The 19872-nt window shown below is 50.9% G+C and overlaps 2 protein-coding genes across 2 annotated transcripts in view; one reads left to right on the top strand and one right to left on the bottom strand.

The window, feature by feature from the left end:
- Nucleotides 1–1118, bottom strand: part of LRFN4 (leucine rich repeat and fibronectin type III domain containing 4) — a 28762-nt gene extending 27644 nt beyond the window's left edge. Inside the window, exon 1 of the mRNA XM_056852468.1 lies at nt 1049–1118. The gene's annotated coding sequence lies outside the window, so the exon portion shown is untranslated. The remainder of the gene's footprint in view (nt 1–1048) is intronic.
- Nucleotides 1–19872, top strand: part of PC (pyruvate carboxylase) — a 327688-nt gene that overhangs the window by 269545 nt on the left and 38271 nt on the right. The window contains exons 10-11 of the mRNA XM_056852467.1: nt 17398–17542; nt 17654–17743. Coding sequence (XP_056708445.1) covers nt 17398–17542; nt 17654–17743 — 235 coding nt within the window. The remainder of the gene's footprint in view (nt 1–17397; nt 17543–17653; nt 17744–19872) is intronic.

Below are 19872 nucleotides of genomic sequence, written 5' to 3'. Positions count from 1 at the left end.
AGAGAGCAACGGACCGGGGAGGGGGGCTGTTAGGAACTAGGGCTTCTAGGTCCGACTTCCAGGTGGGCCCCCTCCCCAATAACTCAGAAGCCTAAATGTGGAAGCCAAGCAGCGTCTAGCGAGTTGCTCATCAAATCTCACCCTTTGCAGTGCACCTTCTCCAGAATCTATCACATTCTTTCTCATCCCCCTCCCCACACACACCCCCAAATCCAGCCCTCTTCCCCTTGGGGCGCTCCCTTCTCCATTTCAAGCTGGAGCGCCTGGCGCCGTATGGGGGGGGGGGGCGAGGCCCCCTAGCGGCCGAAACTTTGGCAGCTGTTCTCGATGCTGCTGCAGGCGAAAGGTTGCAGATGGGGGGGGGGGCTGGATTATTGGCGCCAGGCGTTAAACCAGTTTGAGGTGGAGGGGGGAGGAAGGGAGGGGAGATGGCTGGCTGAGACGTGACTGCGATTCAGGTGGGAGGCAAAATTTGCAATTGCCTGATTCCCCCCACCCCACAACAAACATCTGGCTCGCGGTCCCTCAAGGGGACCCCCAGAGGATTTGAGTCAAGGCTCGGAGAGAGAATGACAACGGCCAGGGGAGAAGAAAGGGGAGGGGGAGAGTGAGAGCCCCCACCATCACCGTCTCCATCGCAATGCAACTTTCCCTGATCTGCTTTACTGGAGATGGGGGGGGGGGCAGAGTCGGAGAAGCAAGGGAAGCGAATGAAGGTGGGTGGGGGGCAGGAACAGTATCCTATCCAGAAGCCCACCCTGGGTTTCTAGCACATGGGGATGCAGCTGAAATGGGGGGGGCTCTTTCCAACCGCCCCCCAGCCAGCCTGCAACGTGGGTGCTCCCCATTTGGCATTTGCGGGCTTGCTTGGTTATGACCCCCCCCCCCGCGCGCGCTGTCTGCAACCCCCATCCGCAGGACATCAGTCACTGCGCGCCTCCCGCTTCCCCCCCCCCACACTTGCTCAACCCGACTCCCCGCGATCTTCACCCAGAGACCCCCTCCATCACGTCCCCCCCCGATTTCTCTCCCCCCCCCCCCGACTTACCTTCCGCTCAGTCGCTCAGGGCCGCCCAGCGCAGCCGCCGCCGCCGCCCTCCATCGCCCCTCCGCGCCGCGGGCTCAGGCTCGCCTCGGCGGATCGTGGCCCCGGGACCCCGCTGAGCCCTCCTCCGGACGCCATGGGGCGGGGAGGGGGGTGTCCGGCCCCGATCTCCCGCGCTGCTGCGGCGAAAGTTGCTGGAGGGGGGGGCATGCGAGGGGCAGGCGGCCCCGCGTCCTCTTCTCTTCACCCCCCCCACCCCCAAGCAGAGGCGAAGGCGCGGGGAGGGCCGCCGTCGCCCCCCTGGCTGCTCGGGGACTCAGCCGCCGCGGGCTCTCCCTCCGGCCCCGCTGGGGTGGCTCCGGCCGAGACGCCCCCCTGCTCCGGGGAGCCACCCCCCGGGGCTTCTAGCCGCCGGCCATGCGGGAGCTCCGCTGCCCGGTCCCCGGCGGGAGGGGGGCGCCCTTCCGCCCGGCCCCTCCGCCGCCTCTCCCGCGCCGGGACCCGGGGGCGGCCCCGGGACGGGGGTGGGGGTCCCGAGCGAGCCCCCGCTTCACCCTTCCGGGCTCCTGGGTTCCATCCCAGGCAGATCCTCGGGGGAGGCCGCCGGCCCGTGGGTCTGGCCCTTTGCAGCCTCTCCTCGGGCTCTTGGGGGTTCCTCCCTTCTAGCTCTCCGGCTCCGGAGGGACGGGATCGCGTCGACCCCCCTCGCCTTGCGGGGCTCTCGACTGCCCAGATCCCCGTCCCCTGGAAGGAGGCGAGAGCTTTCCTTCCCTCCGGACTCCTTGGGTTGGGGGTCAGGCGCGGCTTCGAGGCTGGCTGCAAGTCTGGGCCTCCGCCTCGCCGGATTCCCAAGGCAGGTCGGTCGTGGGGTGGGGGTGGGGGGGGGTGCGAGGTTGGGGGGCCCTTCTGAATCCCTGCCCCCTTTTTCTTCCTTGGCAGTCCTGGGGTTGAATTCCTACCGCGTCCACAGATCTATGATCCCATAGGGAGGCGGCCCGTCCAGGAGAGGGCTCTCCTTGCCCCCCCCCCCAGACCCCCAAGGATGCCCCGGGGTCCCCTTTCCTCCGCAGCTCCCCGCCCTTCTTCTCCTGCTCCCGGGTGCCTGGGTCCCGCCGACGCGCTTCGTCTCCGTCCGCCTTTCTGCAGCCTGGGCGAGGTGGGGCCGGGTGGGGATCGGCCCTGGTCGCGACCCCTTGCCGGTCCCCTCGATCTCTGCCTCCCCCCACCCTCTTTCTCCGGGCCGGGGCTGCCTGGCCGGCCGGAGCAGGCAGCTGCCGGGCTTGGCTCCTCCTCTTCCTTCTCCGGCGCCTCCTTCCCCAGATCTGGCTGGGGGGTGATGGGGGGGGGGAAGCGGAGCTGTCCCGGGGATCGTAGGCACCTGCCCGGGAGCCTTTTCTTCCTCCTCTGGGACTTGCAGAGGGTCCCCCCCCAATTTTAGGGTCTGTCCTTCCTCTCCCCACACGAGACGCCAACAAGCCCCCTCTTAGTAAATCAAAGATGTGTTACTTTCCCATCACATTTCACTGCTCTTTATGTGTGGTCACCGTTCGTTACATTGGAGGTGGGCGGATTTCCGATCTGTTGCCACACATCTCATCACCTTTGTTTTCAGTCCTCCTTGGTCTCTGTATCATTTTCTCCCCCCCCCTTCTCCACCCCCCTCGGCAAGTATAACTCATCAGAAACTGCACTAATGGAAGGGAAGGGAGCAAAGAGCAGCTGGTACCCAGTTGGTCCTCATCCCGTCGTCCTGGGCAACGGTTGCTAGGAGGCGGGGATGCCGTAGTGGGGCCGGGGATACTAGAGGAGGGCGAAGAGGGTCCGGGCTGGATAAAGGAAGCTCCTGTTTGGGGATCTTAAGGAGGAACACCCCCACCCCGGGACTGATCCTGGAAGAATAATCTCAGAAGTGGGGGTGGGGGGGAGGTGGAAAATGTTGAGAGTTAAGCGTCTAGGATGACAAATATTTGTATGTTTCGTTACTTTGAAAACAAAAACCGAGAACAGCACAGAGGGGAAAATGCATATAAACAAATGGAATCCTTGTATCTGTCACCAAAACATTTGAAAAATTATTTGATTATTTAATTATCCATTTCTAAACAAATATCTTTATTACTCTGCGTGCTTCCTCAGGTTAACTTAGACGTAAGGGCAATTGATCGCATCCTTTTGAACCTATGTGAAATGAAAGTTGCATCCTATTTCCCCCCCCCCCCCCGGAAAGAAGCAATATAAATTTTTGCTGCTGTGTGTTCACTACTAATTCAATACATTGTCACGCCCAACCGCTTTAAAATAACTTAAGACTATGTTTGCTTCAAAGGGAATTATGGATCCAGTTATACCACTGATGAGAGCTTGGGAATTTTTTTTACCAGTTCTGCTGTACACAAAAAATGTTGTAATTGCAAAGTGCATTATGGAACATAGCAAGGGCTATCGCAGTAGAGCGGCTGCGAGACTGAGCACAAATCGCAAAGCCCTGTGTTCAAATCTTGCTTTTGCCATGACTTTCCTAGGTGGCTGCAGGCAAACCATTTGCTCATCTGCTACTGTGGGCAATAATACTGAACTACCTTACAACACTGTTGTAAGGATCATGATGATAATATTTGTGTATGTATGTGTTTATTTACTTCCTTTATACCCCACGTTTCTCCCTAGTGGGGACCTCAAAATGGAATATAACATTTTCCCCTTCTCCATTTTATCCTCACAACAAGCCTGGCCTTGGCCAGGGAGGGCGGGTTATAAATCGAATAAATAAATAAATAAACCGTGTGAAGTAGGGAAGAAGGAGAGGAGGAGGAGGAAGAGTTGGGTTTTATATGCCGGCTTTCTCTACCACTTAAGGAAGAATCAAACCGGGTTACAATCACCTTACCTTCCCCTCCCCACAACAGACACCCTGTGTGGTACGTGGGGCTGAGAGAGCTCAAAGAGAATCATGACTAGCCCAAGGTCACCCAGCAGGCTTCATGTGGAGGAGTGGGGAAACAAATCCAGTTCACCAGATTAGCCGCCGCAGCTCATGTGGAGGAGAGGGGAGTCAAACCCAGTTCTCTAGATTGGAGTCCACTACTCCAAACCACTGCTCTTAACCACTACACCACACTGGCTCTCATATAGCCTGAGCATATGTGACTGGCCGACCCAGCAAGCTGCCATAGCAGTGTGGAGATTCAAATCTGAGTCTTCCAGATCCACTACACAACGCTGGTTCTCAGATGCGTGTGAAGTCCTTTTTATACTTTAACACAGTATAAGTATTATAGGGCTGATTATCGTTTTAAATTTTCTGTTAGAAGAAAATGAACTACTAAAATAGTATGTTATAGCATTATAATAGTTATTGAGGTAGAAAGGAGCTCAGAAATAGGTGTGATAGGATAATGGCATAATGGATAAATGGATAAAGGCATGCTGGAGAGCCAGCATGGTGTAGCGGTTAAGAGCGGTGGTTTGGAGCAGTGGAGTCTGATCTGGAGAACCTGATTTGATTCCCCACTCCTCCGCATGAGTGGCGGATGCTAATCTGGTGAACTAGATTTGTTTCCTCACTCCTCCACATGAAGCCACCTGGGTGACCTTGGGCCAGTCACAGTTCTCTCTGAACTCGCTCAGCCTCACCTACCTCACAGGCTGTCTGTTGTGGGGAGGGGAAAGGAAGGTGATTGTAAGCCAGTTTGATTCTTCCTCAAGTGGTAGAGAAAGTCGGCATATAAAAACCAACTCTTCTTTTTCTTCTTCTTCATCTTCTTGAAAGGTATATATGAGATCACCTTCTTGCAATGGGTAACTTTACCTCTGGAGCACTGTTGAATCGCCATGTCTAGCAGGATGCCTGAAGAGAGTGGTTAACAAGTGCAGACCTCTCCAGCCTGGCAAAGTATGCTTGTGAGCCAAGATGAGTCAGTGGAACCAAGAGTCATAATTCAATCCAGAGTGGTTAACCAACAGCGAATACACAGCAGTTTGATCTTTTGGAAGTGGCCGGGGAACCAGCATGGTGTATAGTATTGGAGCCTTGGACCCAAAGGTTTGGGAGACCTGGGTCCGAATTCTAACACTGTCAAAGAGCTTGCTGGGTCACACTCTGTCAGCCCTACCAACCTCACAGGGTTGTTAGGAGCATAAAATAGAATAATAGAATCATAGAGATGGAAGGGGCCATAGAGGCCATCTAGTCCAACCCCCTACTTAATGCGGGATCAGCCTAGAGCATCCCTAACAAGTGATTGTCCAGCCTCTGCTTGAAGACTGCCAGTGAGGGGGAGCTCACCACCTCCTTAGGCAGACGATTCCTCTCAGTCCAGTAGGGACCATCTCAATTTTCTGGTCCCCACCTCTGCAAAACCTTTCAATGGCAGGGATGCCATTAAAATGTCGTGTCAATTGCTTCCATTGTCATTCTGCATGTTTAGTAGCCTCCTCAGGGTCTCCAAAAAGCTCTGTCCTTAGTGAACGCATTGTGTCGTTAGTACACTTCCATGCCTGCACATGAACAGTAAGGGGTCATACAGCGCACTGCCTGTCCATTTCACCCAGCTGCAGATGCTGAGCTCTATTTTGAGCTGTTGATAACAGATATTTTGAGGGGGAGGGATGTGCCTTTAAAGAACAAACACCCTCTTGGCTTTTAAACCGACAGAGGACAGACCATTGCAGAGCAAATGAAGGCAGCATACATAGCTGATGGAGTCTAGCAAAGGCATAAGAATTGGGGCGCTACATGGACGGTATGCTGATGGTGATAACAGAAAGGGTGGAACTGGGGGGCCTGCTGAGAACGCATGAAGCTGCCATATCGGACTATCGGTTCACCTAGTTCAGTATTGTCTAAGACCAGTAGCGGCTCTCCAGGGTCTCAGGCAGAGGTTTTTCACATCACCTACTGCCTGGTGTTTTTAACTGGAGGTGCTGGGGATTGAACCTGGGACCTTCTGCATGCCAAGCAGATTCTCTACCCCTGAGCCATGGCCCCTCTCTAGCTCATCCCCTCTTGTTAGACGAGAGGGAGTGGAATCAAGTGCTGGGGGGAGGCACTCTGCTGTCCCTTAAGTTATTGTTTTCAAGGGCTATGGGCAGGCATGGTCCAGTCTGTCTTTGTCCACTCTCCTCCAGTTTTAAGTACTGGGTTTGAATCGCCTGACAGAGAAGAGCCGGAGATGTGTGAGGCTGCTAGTCTTTATCTCAGCAGCTGCCGAGCAGGGTTTTTTATTGTTATTATTAACATGGACAAAGAGGCAGGACAGATAGGCTCAATATGGAGAGGGATTTGTTGAGTATTGGGGACGAGGAGGTAGGATTTGAGTTATAAGGAGCTTATTGTGTGTGTGATGATCCGGCGTGCCCCCTTTGCCTGTATCCGTGTGCTCAACTCCCTCCCCCTTGAATCGTCAGGGTAGGTGGGATTGGGGGAGACCAGGGGTCCTCAGAGGCAGAGGGCAGGATATGATGATCATCAGAGTAACATAATTGGGGCATTCCATCTCTGGGGTCCTAGCTTCAACTCTGCCATTCAACAGGCTGGCTTTTGAGATTCCTGGGCTGCGCTCCCAGTTCTGGTGTGATATCTAGTGGTTAGGGCAGATTAGCGGAAATCTAGGGCTCTGTGTAAGTCGGGCAGGGAGGGGGAGGGGATTTGGAGTTCCAGATGCTCTCCACGCTGCAAGCAGAGGAGAAAGGTGGGGCTGGAAGTTTTCAGCTGGTAGGTGAATCAAGATGGGTCCCGGGTTAGCAATTGGCAGGGGGTGCGATTTCAGTTGGGAAGGGCAGATGGCAGAGGGCATATTTTGGCTCTTTTGAGAGTGGTTTTTTTTTTTTTTTGGGTTGTTGTTGTTCTGGGGTGTTCCTGTAAGAAGAAAACAGGGCAGACGGCTCTGCATTGTCAGTGCTGGCTTCCACTTCTGGCCTGTTCCCATGGATTACATCCAGTTGCGGCTCCACCCAAGAAAGATCAAATAACGTTAACATATTGGTTTTCTTAAGTAATGTGCTTTCTGCTGCTTTGCAGCTCATTAATTTTATTTTTTTTGTGAATCTGTTTTCTTTTTTATGGCATCATTGATCTGATTTTTTTTTGTCCATTACATCGTTTGTGTTTGTGAAAGATATTTCTTCCAAAGTAGTGCTTAAGTGGTTGTTTTTTTTAAAGGAGCCAGTAAGTGTAATGGCCTTTCTGTCTAACTAACAGCATGGGTTTTTGTTTGTTTTTTGGTTTTTGCAATTATTCAAATGCATTTAATCTTAATTGTTATTAATGATTGGTTGTTTATAGGGCTGCCAACCAATTAAAGCCATTGAATAATCATGTGGTTTTTTTAACCAATTAATGTATTAAACTTGGAGCTTTGGTAATATAGTAGGTGAGAGACTAAGCTGTGATCAAGAACTGTCACCAGTTCAAATCTTGCCGCTGTCAAACCCACTAGATAGCTTTGTGATGGTGGTGGTGGTAAGGAGGAGGAAGAGGAAGAAGAGTTGGTCTTTATATGCCGACTTTCTCTACCACTTAAGGAAGAATCAAACTAGCTTACAATCACCTTCCCCACCCCACAACAGACACCCTGTGAGGTAGGTGAGGCTGAGAGAGCTGAGCTCTAAGAGCTGTGACTAGCCCAAGGTCACCCAGCTGGCTTCACGTGTAGGAGTGGGGAAACAAATCCAGTTCACCAGATTAGCCTCTGCCGCTCATGTGGAGGAGTGGGGAATCAAACCCTATTCTCCAGATTAGAGTCCACCGTTCCAAACCACCGCTCTTACCCACTACACCACCCTCGCTCTTCATCACGCTGGCTGATGATTATTGGCTTACCATACAACGATGATGTAAGGATTACACGTTAATGTACATGAGCTGTTTTGAAACACTGAAAGTGCTATACAAATGCTAATATACTTTATTTTTTAGAGAATGCACACAGCATGCATCTTCTTAGGACAAGCGTCCACACGCATGAGCTTGCACAGAGGGGAATGCCTCTCCTAAACTGTGCTAATCATCTGCAGTTTTTATCAGTCACGTTAAAAATAGTTCAGAATTTTTTTTAAAAAAGCCTTCCCTTTGGATGAATGTATTTATTTTAAACTCAGTCAGCAATGTTTTAAACTGACTAATCAAACCCGATTAATCAGCTAAATGTCGTCGTCTTAATTAGCAATTGACGGATCAGTTAAAAGCCCGATGATGAATCAAGTGGAAATCCTTCTGTAGGCCTATAGAGAAAAGTCTATTGATTAGAGAGAGGGGAGGAAGGCGGGAGAGGAAGAGGGAAACCAGCTTGTTTCTTAGCTCTTGGAGAGACCGAGGCATGTAAATGGCAAGATCGGAAGCATTGGGAATTCTTTCCGATTGAGCCAGGCCGACTGACCTTACAGACGTGTGGGAATTGGTCCCTCCATTCCTATTGCTTTTAGGGAGCCGGTCAAATGGGGAAGGTATGCCTGCCCCCTTCTGGAGAAACCTGGGCACGTCGCAGAGCACATTCTCAGAGAAAATATGAAACCTATATTTACACAAAGTTTTGTTTTTTAATACAAGCGCTTGGATATCCCCCAAACTTGCACAAGGCATCTCAAATACCCTTGGGTCTACATGCGTAAATCAGGTGCTCTGCAGAATGCCACCCAAAGGTATAGACGCGGCCCTTTCCTTTCGACAGGATGTGCATTTGGATTTGTAACTCTGTCCTCGAAACCGTACGCACACCCCCGGTTTGCTCACCCAGCCGCTGATGCTAATTTTCCCTGACAAAAATTAAATTACAGAGGATGGGACAGATAGGTGGGTTTGCGATAATTGTATGCGCCAGCCAAGCTACGGCATCAGCGGTGGAAAGACAAAACTGCCAGATTATCCTGGCATCCTTAATTATACACATTTAAGTGTATGTGTGTGAGTGTTTACCTCTTAGAATTAGCATAAACAGCTAAAGTTTACTGAAGGGTGGTTATTTTGCCTACATACATAACATACACACACTTCCTTATCTTCCAAGTAGCAACATTCCTGATTCTATTTAGTTTGCTCCATCTTTAACACCATGAATCTTGATTCTTTAAAGAAAATTATATCCTACAGTTTGCCCCCCCTCATTTGTTTATTACCCATAGTTTTCCAAAAGGGTCCTGACCCCCCGCCCCCAACAGTCCTGTCATTTGCACTTTGCACAAAGCACCCACAGTGGTCAGGATAATAATAGGAAGAAGAATCATAGAATCATAGAGTTGGAAGGGACCACCAGGGTCATCTAGTCCAACCCCCTGCACAATGCAGGAAATTCACAACTACCTCCCCCACCCACAGTGACCCCTACTCCATGCTCAGGAGATGGGAGGGACCCTCCAGAATCCCTGGCCAATCTGACCTGGAGGGAAATTGCTTCCTGGCCCCAAGGAGAAGAGCTGGTTTTTATACCCCGATTTTCTCTGCCTTTTTAAGGAGACTCAAAGTGGTTTACAATCGCCTTCTCCTCCCCACAACAGACACCTTGTGAGGCAGGTGGGGCTGAGAGAGTTCAGAGAGAGCATGCGGTTTGACCCTTAGCTGTGATGCAACACCTCTAATAGGTAAAAGGGGGCCCATCTGGGCCGTGCCTTGTCTGAAGGACCCCACATTCTTTAGTGGAGGGACGCGGCCAAGAGAGTCGGTTGCCTCTCAGAGGAAACACCAGAACAAAACTTCCCCAAGGTGAAGTGAAGGGTACCTCATGGGCTCCCTGGCTGGCAGCCGTCCCCTCTGTCGCCCATGAGGTATGCATGGGTCACAGCTGTAACGCAAATGCACTGCTGGCGTTTGGGGCCCCCGGAGAGCTCCGGGCCTTCTGCGCCTTCCTCGGGGAAGCAAGGCGTCCCGAGGGACACTGTTCCCATCTCCCTTTCTGTAATCTCTCCGATGTGCTCCAGCAGCTGGCGTCCCCCGTGGGCCTGCCTTCAGCTCCCCTCTCGCGTTCCCCAGTCAGCTTTCTCCCTCAGCGTTTCATCGCTCGTGATTATGCTGAGGGGCAGGGGACGGCGCCACCCCCCGAGGGAGCAGGGAAAGGTGTCATCCCCACCCCCACCCCCGCAAAGAGGCCCAACAGGTTCTGTGTGGGGTCTCCAGCTCTGTCAAGGTCAGGATTGTTTTCTATGGTCATTTATGCATGGGGGTTTTACCTGAGGTTCGTTGCTGGCGGGACCCACACTTTCCAGTTGGGAATCTTTGCACCAGCGGCCTCCAATCTCAAATCAAGTCCTGCCCCTTTAAATGCTGTTTTGTAATTGGTTTACTTTGCAGTGCTCACTGTGAGAGAAAATTCCCCACTCCCAAAACCCAATTGCCACACAAAAAAGCATTTTAAGAACAAAGAACCAAAAAAGGAGCAATCTGAAAGAAGGGGGGGAATCCGAGCCTCGGTTTTAAAAAGCCTTTCTTTTGCTCAGAAAGAGCTGTGAGGAAGCAGGAAGCATTTGAGTTGCCGCCTCTTTACACACTGCTTTGTGATTGGCTGTGAGCGAAACCAAGCTTGCGTGTCCCACTCTTTGCCTTCGGCATGGGGATTTCACCCAGGATTTGCTCAGGGGAGGTGGGCGAATCAGGTTAACAGAGGTACGGGAAGACCCAGAGTTTGTGAAGGCTGGCAGCGAGGTCACTTCTAATGGACGGAAAACTGATGCATAACTCCAAGGAACAACTGAGTCAGACAGGGGGCTAACCTGAGTCCGTGTGTGTGTGTGTGTGTGTGTTAAGTGCCATCAAGTCGCTTCCGACTCATGGCGACCCTATGAATGAAAGTCCTCCAAAATGTCCTAACTTTGACAGCCTTGCTCAGATCTTGCAAATTGAAGGCTGTGGCTTCCTTTATTGAGTCAATCCATCTCTTGTTGGGTCTTCCTCTTTTCCTGCTGCCCTCAACTTTTCCTAGCATGACTGTCTTTTCCAGTGACTCTTGTCGTCTCATGACGTGACCAAAATACGATAGCCTCAGTTTAGTCATTTGAGCTTCTAGGGTCAGTTCAGGCTTGATTTGATCTATAACCCACTGATTTGTTTTTTTGGCAGTCCACGGAATCCGTAACACTCTCGTCCAACACCACATTTCAAAGGAATCTATTTTCTTCCTATCAGCTTTCTTCACTGTCCAGCTTTCACACCCATACATAGTAATAGGGAATACGATGGCATGAATTAATCTAGTCTTGGTGGCCAGTGACACATCCTTACACTTCAAAATCTTTTCTAGCTCCTTCATGGCTGCCCTTCCCAGTCCAAGTACCCATGTCTAAATGACCTTTGACTGGCAAAGGCTCTCCAGGGTCTCCAGAAGAGTTCTCCAATGTCAGCTGTTACCCAGTATTTCGTTTTGGAGATTGAACCTGGGACCTGCCCGCATGCCTCTGAACCGTGGTCCCTATGAGGTCTGTAGTGGTAGAGCATGCAGAAGATTGCAAGTTCAGTCTCCAGTTCCACGACTTCCAGTAGCTAAAAGATTTTTTTCTTCCCTAGATTATGGAAAGCTACTGAAGTCAGAGGAGGTGATATTGGCCAAGCTGGGTTTTTGCGGGGGAGGGGGGGATTGATGTCACATTCCAACATTTACTAGAAAGCCTGTGTTCACAGGGCCGTTTGCCATTGCCTTCCCCAGTCGTCTTCCCTTTACTCCCAGCAAGCTGGGTACTCATTTTACCAACCTCAGAAGGATGGAAGACTGAGTCAACTTCGAGCCGGCTACCTGAAACCGACTTCCGTCGGGATCGAACTCAGGTCGTGAGCAGAGCTTGGACTGCACTACTGCAGCTTACCACTCTGCGCCACACGGCTCACAGGGGGATTAATAGGTTTAAAATATCATTTATGATATGTGTTTTAATTTGTTAATGACCTTGGTGGCCCTTGTGAGGGCAGAAAGGCAGGATATAAATGCTGTAAGATAAAAATAAATAAATAAATAGCTGGACCAGTGGTGAAGGCAAGTCCACGCATTCAATTTGGGGCTTGCATTTTTTTATTCCGGACATCCTAAGAACATAAGAAAGGCCCTGCTGGATCAGAACAAGGCCCATCAAGTCCAGCAGTCTGTTCACACAGTGTCCAACCAGGTGCTTCTAGGAAGCCCACAAGCAAGATGACTGCAGCAGCATTATCCTGCCCGTGTTCCACAGCATCCTGCGTGTCTCCTATGGTGTTTTGCTTTGTTTTATTACCATATTAGGAGAAATTCATAATCCACTGTTTTTTTTAATGTTATCAAAGTAGAAAGAGATACAGATGTCCACAAAGATTTACAAATGTACCTGGTGTCAGCGGCTCCTTTCCACCCTCTGCCCATATTCGGTTGTGCTGGGGGTTAACAAGCCTCTCCACTGAGGACTTCGGCCCAGGTTACTTAAAGATGCAAGAGCCCAGATGGGTCAAGCCAACAGTCCATCAAAGAGGCCTCTTCTTTCCAACGTGGACTGCCAGACACCTCTGGGAAGTGCCCAAGCCAGGCAGAAGAGCATCCGGCAGGGGTCTAACTCTGTACAATTTGTTCACAGGTAGTTCACAGTTGTTTTCTGTTGCCCCAGAAGGTCGGACCAGAAGCAACAGGTTGAAATTAAATAAAAGAGTTTCCTTCTAGACATTAGGAAGAATTTCCTAACAGTCAAAGTGGTTCCTCGGTGGAAGAGGCTTCCTCCGGAGGTGGTGAGCTCTCCTTCCCTGGAGGTTTTTAAGCAGAGGCTAGATGGCCATCTGTCAGCAATGTTGATTCTATGACCGTAGGTAGATCATGAGAGGGAGGGCATCTTGGCCATCTTCTGGGCATGGAGTAGGGGTCACTGGGTGTGTGTGTGGGAGGTAGTTGTGAACTTACTGCATTGTGCAGGGGTTTGGACTAGATGACCCCGGTGGTCCCTTCCAACTCCATGATTCTAGCAGACCAAAATGCTCCCCATAAAGCATAGCACTAGCCTAACTTTTCCTCTTGTCCAGTCAGTTTCTCAGCTCCTGGTCAGTTTCCACCCTTAAGCCTAAAAGAGCGGATCTTTTCATCAGCCCACATTTCAGTAGCGTAACCTCGTCTTGGGAGGAAGAAGAACAGAGGCTGTGGCTGAGCTTGACACTGGAAGCCTGGAGGTTCACAGCAGGAAACCCTTAGAAGCTGGTGGTTGATAGGGATGTTCGTGCTTTTTTTCCTTAGGGCAGTAACATCCATCCCAGGCAAAAAAAAACTAGAGAAGAGCTTTCTTGTCAGATCCTGGACTGCGGAAGCAAGGAGCGGGATGGATCCTGCTGCAAATGCCCCCGAGGCTTTCTCAGAAAGTATCTGAGGCTGTCTGGTAGCCGCAAAAAGGAGCTGGGCATTTCTCGCAGGGGAAGGAAGAACCAAGTCTGAGGCTTCTGTGATTTATTTTGCGCAGGACCTCGGCTTGTGGGGGAATACAGCTCGCATCGATCCCAGGTCACTGTCACCCAGGCGATACATGTGTCAGCAGACAAGCAGCTGGCCCCATTCTCACGCAACGTTTGGGTACTAGATTCGAATCCAGTAGCACCTTAGAGACCAGCAAGATTCGAGAGTCAAAGCTCCCTTCATCAGATACATTTGTGTGCATAGATGTAAAACAGCTTGCATGCATGCCAGGGGGAAAGGTCGCTTTAGATGGGCCAGGTTTAAATTGTTAAACTGAGGGCAGCCACGAGTCTTTCCACTATCATCGTTAGCGGGCTTCCCCATCTTCCCCCCAACCTGGCTTAGGGGTCCACTGCCAACCAGGTCTGTCTAGTCGCCTCGATTTGGAATTAAATGCCATCTTGTTTTTTGTCATAATACAAAGCATGGGATTTTAAAGTATGTTTTAATGCAGGGGTGGGGAACCTTTTTTCTTCCAAGGGCCATTTGGATATTTATAACATCATTTGCAGGCCATACAAAATTATCAACTTAAAAATTAGCCGACCAAGCCCCAAGCAGGCAGCTGCCCCAGATGAAACTCCCCCCCCCCCTGGCAAGGGCAAGCAGGCAGGCATCCAACGGTGGCGCACTCGCCCACCTGGTGGCACAGGATGGTCTGTTGCACCAGCCGGGAGTAGCTGTCCAGCCACACACCGGAGTTGCTCCTGCTCCGCATGGTTGGAACCGGATTCTACAGCCAGCTCCTGCTACCTCCGCCTGCAGGGGTGAAATGAGGACACACTGGCTAAGAACTGCCCCCCCCCGTGCATTCTGGCTCTGCCACCTTTAACCCCTCCATTGTCGCCACTTCCGCCCCCAGCCCTTTTGTAATACAGAGGGAATACGTTTCTCCACGGCCCGGGTGGGAAAGGGTTAACACAGTTTCTTGGGCAGTCCTAGCAGCTCCATAGCTAACAACTCTTCTGCAAAGGGGGGAAAGGTTCCTTTTCTCAGCAAAACAAACTCACATCCGCCTTGAACAGAGGCTATTCCTGTCCGCGGGAGGGGGCGGATCGCCAGTCTTAAATCCTTCTGAGCTAGAGATCTGCCAGGACCCACGAAGGGCCAGACCAAATGATTTCACGGGCCTTAAACAGCCCCCGGGCCTGACGTTCCCCACCCATGTTTTAATGTATGTTTTAATTGATGTTTTGTGATTATGCTGTGACCCGCCCTGAGCATGGCTTGCCGGGAATGAGGGTGGGATATAAATGCAACAAATAAATATATAAATAAACAATTGTAGGAATAAAAGCAGGTTTGGGATTCCTGTGGTTCAGTGATGGAGAACAGGCCTTATGTGTAGAAGGCTTTGAGTTCATTCACGGGCATCAGATGATGTGTCCCAAGAGGCAGGACTGCAAAAAAAAACTTTTCTCAGCTTGAGACCCTGGAGGCTGGTTGATGGCCAGAGCAAAGGATACAGAGCTAGATGGACTAGTGGACAGAGTAGAGATCGGGGAGCTGTGTATGCCTGTCAATGATGCCAGGTGGTTGTAGTAATCTTCATGAAGGCAGGGGTGGAAAGTGGCAGCCAAAATGCCCAGGAGAGTAGAAAAACTTCCCTATGAGACTCTGAAAAGTTTGGGGCCTTTTTTGTGTAGAGAAAAGGTGGCTGAGGGTGGAGACAACATGGTGGGGATTTATAAACTTATGCATGGGTTGGAGAAAGTATATAGAGAGACATTCCCTCACCCCTTTTTGGGAAATTCAAGATCACCTAGTGAATTGATGATTTTGGGACAGACAAGAGGAAGGACAATTTCAGGTGGGTCGCCATGTTAGTCTGCAGTATAAGAGCAAGGTTCGAGTCCAGTAGCATCTTAGAGACCAACAAGATTTCCAGGGTATAAGCTTTCAAGAGTCAAAACTCCCCTGATCAGGTACAAAGGAGGAGGATTTAGATGGCTTTCAAGGAAGATCCGATGCACTCGTGAAGGGAGAACATTCTACCTGCAACTATTACCCATAATAGGCAGATGGAACCTCCAGGTTCAGAGGCAGTGTACTGTGATACCAGTTGCTGGAGACAGGCAAGGAACAGGAGAGAGCTATTACCTTCACACCTTGTTTGTAGGCTTGCCAGAAACATCTGTCTGGCCACCTTGGAGAAAAGATGGCAGGCCAGATAGGCCATGGGTCGGATTCCACAGGACTCCTGTACAGTGCTGGTCACCACACCTAAAAAAGGATATTATAGAGCTTGAGAAGGTGCAGAAAAGAGCAACCAAAGTGATTAGGGGACTAGAGCAATTGCCCTATGAGCAGCGGTTAAAACGCTTAGGGCTGTTTAGCTTGGAAAGAAGGCAGCTGAGGGGAGACATGATAGAGGTCCATAAAATCATGCATGGTTTGGAGAGAGTGGACAGAGAGACGTTTTTCTCCCTCTCCTATAATACTAGAACACGGGGTCATCTGCTAAAGCTGGAGGGTGAGAGATTCAAAACAGAGAAAAGGAAGTATTTCTTCACACAACTCATAGTTAAATTGTGGAACTCCCTGCCCCAAAATGTGGTGATGGCTGCCAACTTGGAAGGCTTTAAGAGGGGAGCGGACATGTTCATGGAGGAAAGGGGTATTCACGGCTACTAGTTAAAATGGATACTAGTCATGATGCATACCTATTATCTCCAGGATCAGAGGAGCATGCCTATTATCTGAGGTGCCGTGAAACACAGGCAGGATGGTGCTGCTGCAGTCGTCTTGCTTGGGGGCTTCCTAGAAGCACCTGGTTGGCCACTGTGTGAACAGACTGCTGGATGGGCCTTGGTCTGATCCAGCAGGGCTTTTCTTATGTTCTGCTTCTGAGCTTTCAAGGGTGTCCAGCTGATCCCTGTTGGAGACAGAGTGCTCAGTTAGCTGTACTTTTTTGGCAGTTCTTACAAAGCAGTGTCCAGAGGAGGGCTGATGAGGGATCTGGAGACCAAATCCCATGAGGAAAGGTTGAAGGAGCTGGGTATGTTTAGCCTGAAGAGGAGAAGACTGAGAGGGGATATGATAACCATCTTCAAGTACTTGAAGGGCTGTCATGGAGAGGATGGCGATGAGTTGTTTTCTGTTGCCCCAGAAGGTCGGACCAGAACCAACGGGTTGAAATTAAATCAAAAGAGTTTCCATCTAGACCAGGGATGGGGAACCTCAGGCCCGGGGGCCATATGAGGCCCCCAAGGACATTTTTTGTGGCCCTCGGGAGCTCTGGGGCCCTGCCTTTTCCTCTTTCTCTGTTTTCCTTCCTCCCTTCCTCCCTTGCCGATCGACTGTGGGCTGCGCCCCCCTGGTGCCTCGTTTGCTCAGACCCACCTCTGGCTGCCCTCCCACCTGGGAGGGGGGAGCGGGGGCACCTTGCAGGCCTTCTCTGTGTGGCCTCCCCTGGGGTTGCCAACCTCCAGGTGGTGGCTGGAGACCTGGCAACCCTAGCCTCTCCCCCCCCACTGGGAGATCTACACCTGGTATGGCCCCTGAATGATGTCATAAATGTGCAAATGGCCCTTGGCAGGAAAAAGGTTCCCAACCCTGATCTAGACATTAGGAAGAATTTTCTAACTGTTAGAGCGGTTCCTCACTGGAACAGGCTTCCTTGGGAGGTGGTGAGCTCTCCTTCCCTGGAGGTCTTTAAGCAGAGGCTAGATGGCCATCTGTCAGCAATGCTGATTCTATGACCTTAGGCAGATCATGAGAGGGAAGGCACCTTGGCCATCTTCTGGGCATGGAGTAGAGGTCACTAGGGGTGTGGGAGGGAGGTAGTTGTGAATTTTCTGCATTGTGCAGGGGGTTGGACTAGATGACCCTGGTGGTCCCTTCCAACTATGATTCTATGTGTGTCTGGCAGGCCCAGAAGATTTCATGCATGTTGATGTTTGTGTCTGGCTACCTGTAAAACTCCAATATGGAAGCAACCTCTCGGCCTCACTCTGGACTCCTCCTCTCTTGCAGACCAACATCCCCTTCCTGCAGAATGTGCTTGGCAATGACCAGTTTCTCTGGGGAACCGTGGACACTCAGTTCATCGACGAGAACCCTGACCTTTTCAATTTGCGGCCTGGCCAGAACCGAGCCCAGAAGCTCCTCCACTACCTGGGTGTGTGGCTAGGGAACAGAATGCCGGGAGGGGGCAGGAATCCCGCATCAGTGGCATTTTGGTGTCTTTTCCCACGTGGCACCTTTTAACCTGACCTTTCCCCGTCTCCAGGCCATGTCATGGTGAACGGCCCCACCACGCCTATCCCGGTGAACGCCCGGCCCTCGTCCATTGATCCGGTGGTTCCTTCGGTTCCTTTGGGTAAGTCTGGGGATCTGGTGGAAAGAGCAGGCGGTGCCTTTTTTCAGAAGTGGTGGAACTTCACACTTTCCAGGAAAGCGTGTATCAGAAAGACAGTAATGCTAGGAAAAGTGGGAGGCAGCAGGAAAAGAAGACCCAACATGAGATGGATTGACTCAATCAAGGCAGCCACGGCCCTCAGTTTGCAAGACTGTGTTGTTGAACGGCATAGCGCAGACACGGGCATTTGGTCCGGACTTGTACACATCGCTAACCTCAGTCCATCTGGGAGTTGCACCTATTATCCTCAGAGATGTACTTTGAGTTTCCAAATGTTGGGCTGAGCACACAGCATCTGTTGTGTGGTGCATGGCAGCTTTGCCACGTATGCGCGTTCTGGGAAGCCGACAGAGCCTCACCTGCCCAGCCCATAGAAGCACAGTAAAACAGACACGGTGAGGCAGGGAGACATTGCCAGATCTGTGCACTTTCCCCCGCAGTGTGGTTAAGAGCGGTGGTTTGGAACAGTGGACTCTGATCTGGAGAACCGGGTTTGATTCCCCACTCCTACACATGAGCGGTGGACGCTAATCTGGTGAACCTGGTTGGTTTCCCCAGTCCTACACATGAAGCCAGCTGGGTGATCTTGGGCTAGTCACAGTTCTCTTTGAACTCTCTCAGCTCCACCTACCTCAGAGGGTGTCTGTTGTGGGGAGGGGAAGGGCAGGTGATTGTAAGCCAGTTTGGTTCTTCCTTAAGTGGTAGAGAAAGTCGGCATATTAAAACCAACTCTTCTTCTTCTTACATGGAAATTCTCTCTGCACAGTAATATCCGTTACGTTCGAAACCATCCTGGAAACCTCCCCTCGCCACCCACCCCCAATTTGTACTTTCTCATTTAAATGAGGATAGTCGCGTGCTCAGCAGGCTGAGTCACAGGGATTATTAGAATTTTGTTTCCAGCTCTTTTGGGGGGGAGGCAGGAAGCAGGGAGTAGTCTAATACGGGTGGGAGACGGCAAATCAATTTTGGAAACCTTGTGGGGAACGGAGCAAAAAAGGTTGAGAACCACTGGTCTACTCAGACAGGCAGCGGCTCTCCAGGGTCTCAGGCAGAGGTCATTCACATCACCTACTCGCCTAGTCCCTTTACCTGGAGATGCTGGGGATTGAACCTGGGACTTTCTGCATGCTAAGCAGATGCTCTACTACTGAGCCACAGCCCCTCCCCTAATTTCATGTTGGGTCTTCCTCTTTTCCTGCTGCCTTCAACTTTCCCAAACATGATTGTCTTTTCTAGTGACTCTTGTCTTCTCATAATGTGACCAAAGTACGACAGCCTCAGTTTAGTCATTTTAGCTTCTAAGGACCAACTACAGAGTCGCAAAGCCGTAAGCAAGCCTTCAGGTTCCCCAGAACTTTTTGTTGAGCAGTGTGGTGTAGTGGTTAGTCTTGGATTAAGACTGGGGGAGGCCTGGGTTCAGATCTCCACTCTGCAGTGAAGCTTGCTGGGTAACCATGGATCAGTCATTGTCTCTTAGCCTAGCATACCTCACAGGGTTGTTGTTGTGAGGATAAAATGGGCGAGGAGAACCAGGTTGAGACCCTACAAGGGAGAAAAATTCTAAATACAAATTTTGAAAGATTTTAAAAAATTAAAATATCCAACAGAAGACTAAGGGAAGCTGCTGACTATAAGAAGCAGAGCAAAGGCCCATCAGGTCCAGCATTCTGTTGTTCCTAAGGTCCGTCTAGACATTAGGAAGAATTTTTTAACAAGGCAGTTCCTCAGTGGAACAGGCTTCCTTGGGAGGTGGTGAGCTCTCCTTCCCTGGAGGTTTTCAAGCAGAGGCTAGATGGCCATCTGTCAGCAATGCTGATTCTATGACCTTAGGCAGATGATGAGAGGGAGAGCATCTTGGCCATCTTCTGGTCACTAGGGGTGTGGAGGGGGGAGGTAGTTGTGAATTTCCTGCATTGTGCAGGGGGTTGGATTAGATGACCCTGGTGGCCCCTTCCAACTCTATGATTCTATGATTGGTTAACCAGCTGTCTCCAGGAAGCCTACAAGCAGGATGACCACCCATGCTACCCTGTAAGTGATATAAAGAGACATACTTACTGCCTCTGGTACTGGAGGGAGTAGATATC

The sequence above is a fragment of the Euleptes europaea genome, chromosome 7 (assembly GCF_029931775.1).
Source record: "Euleptes europaea isolate rEulEur1 chromosome 7, rEulEur1.hap1, whole genome shotgun sequence".
Classification (NCBI taxonomy): Eukaryota; Metazoa; Chordata; class Lepidosauria; order Squamata; family Sphaerodactylidae; genus Euleptes; species Euleptes europaea.
The sequence above is the reverse complement of the archived record's forward strand: the minus strand, read 5'-3'. Positions and strand labels throughout refer to the sequence as shown.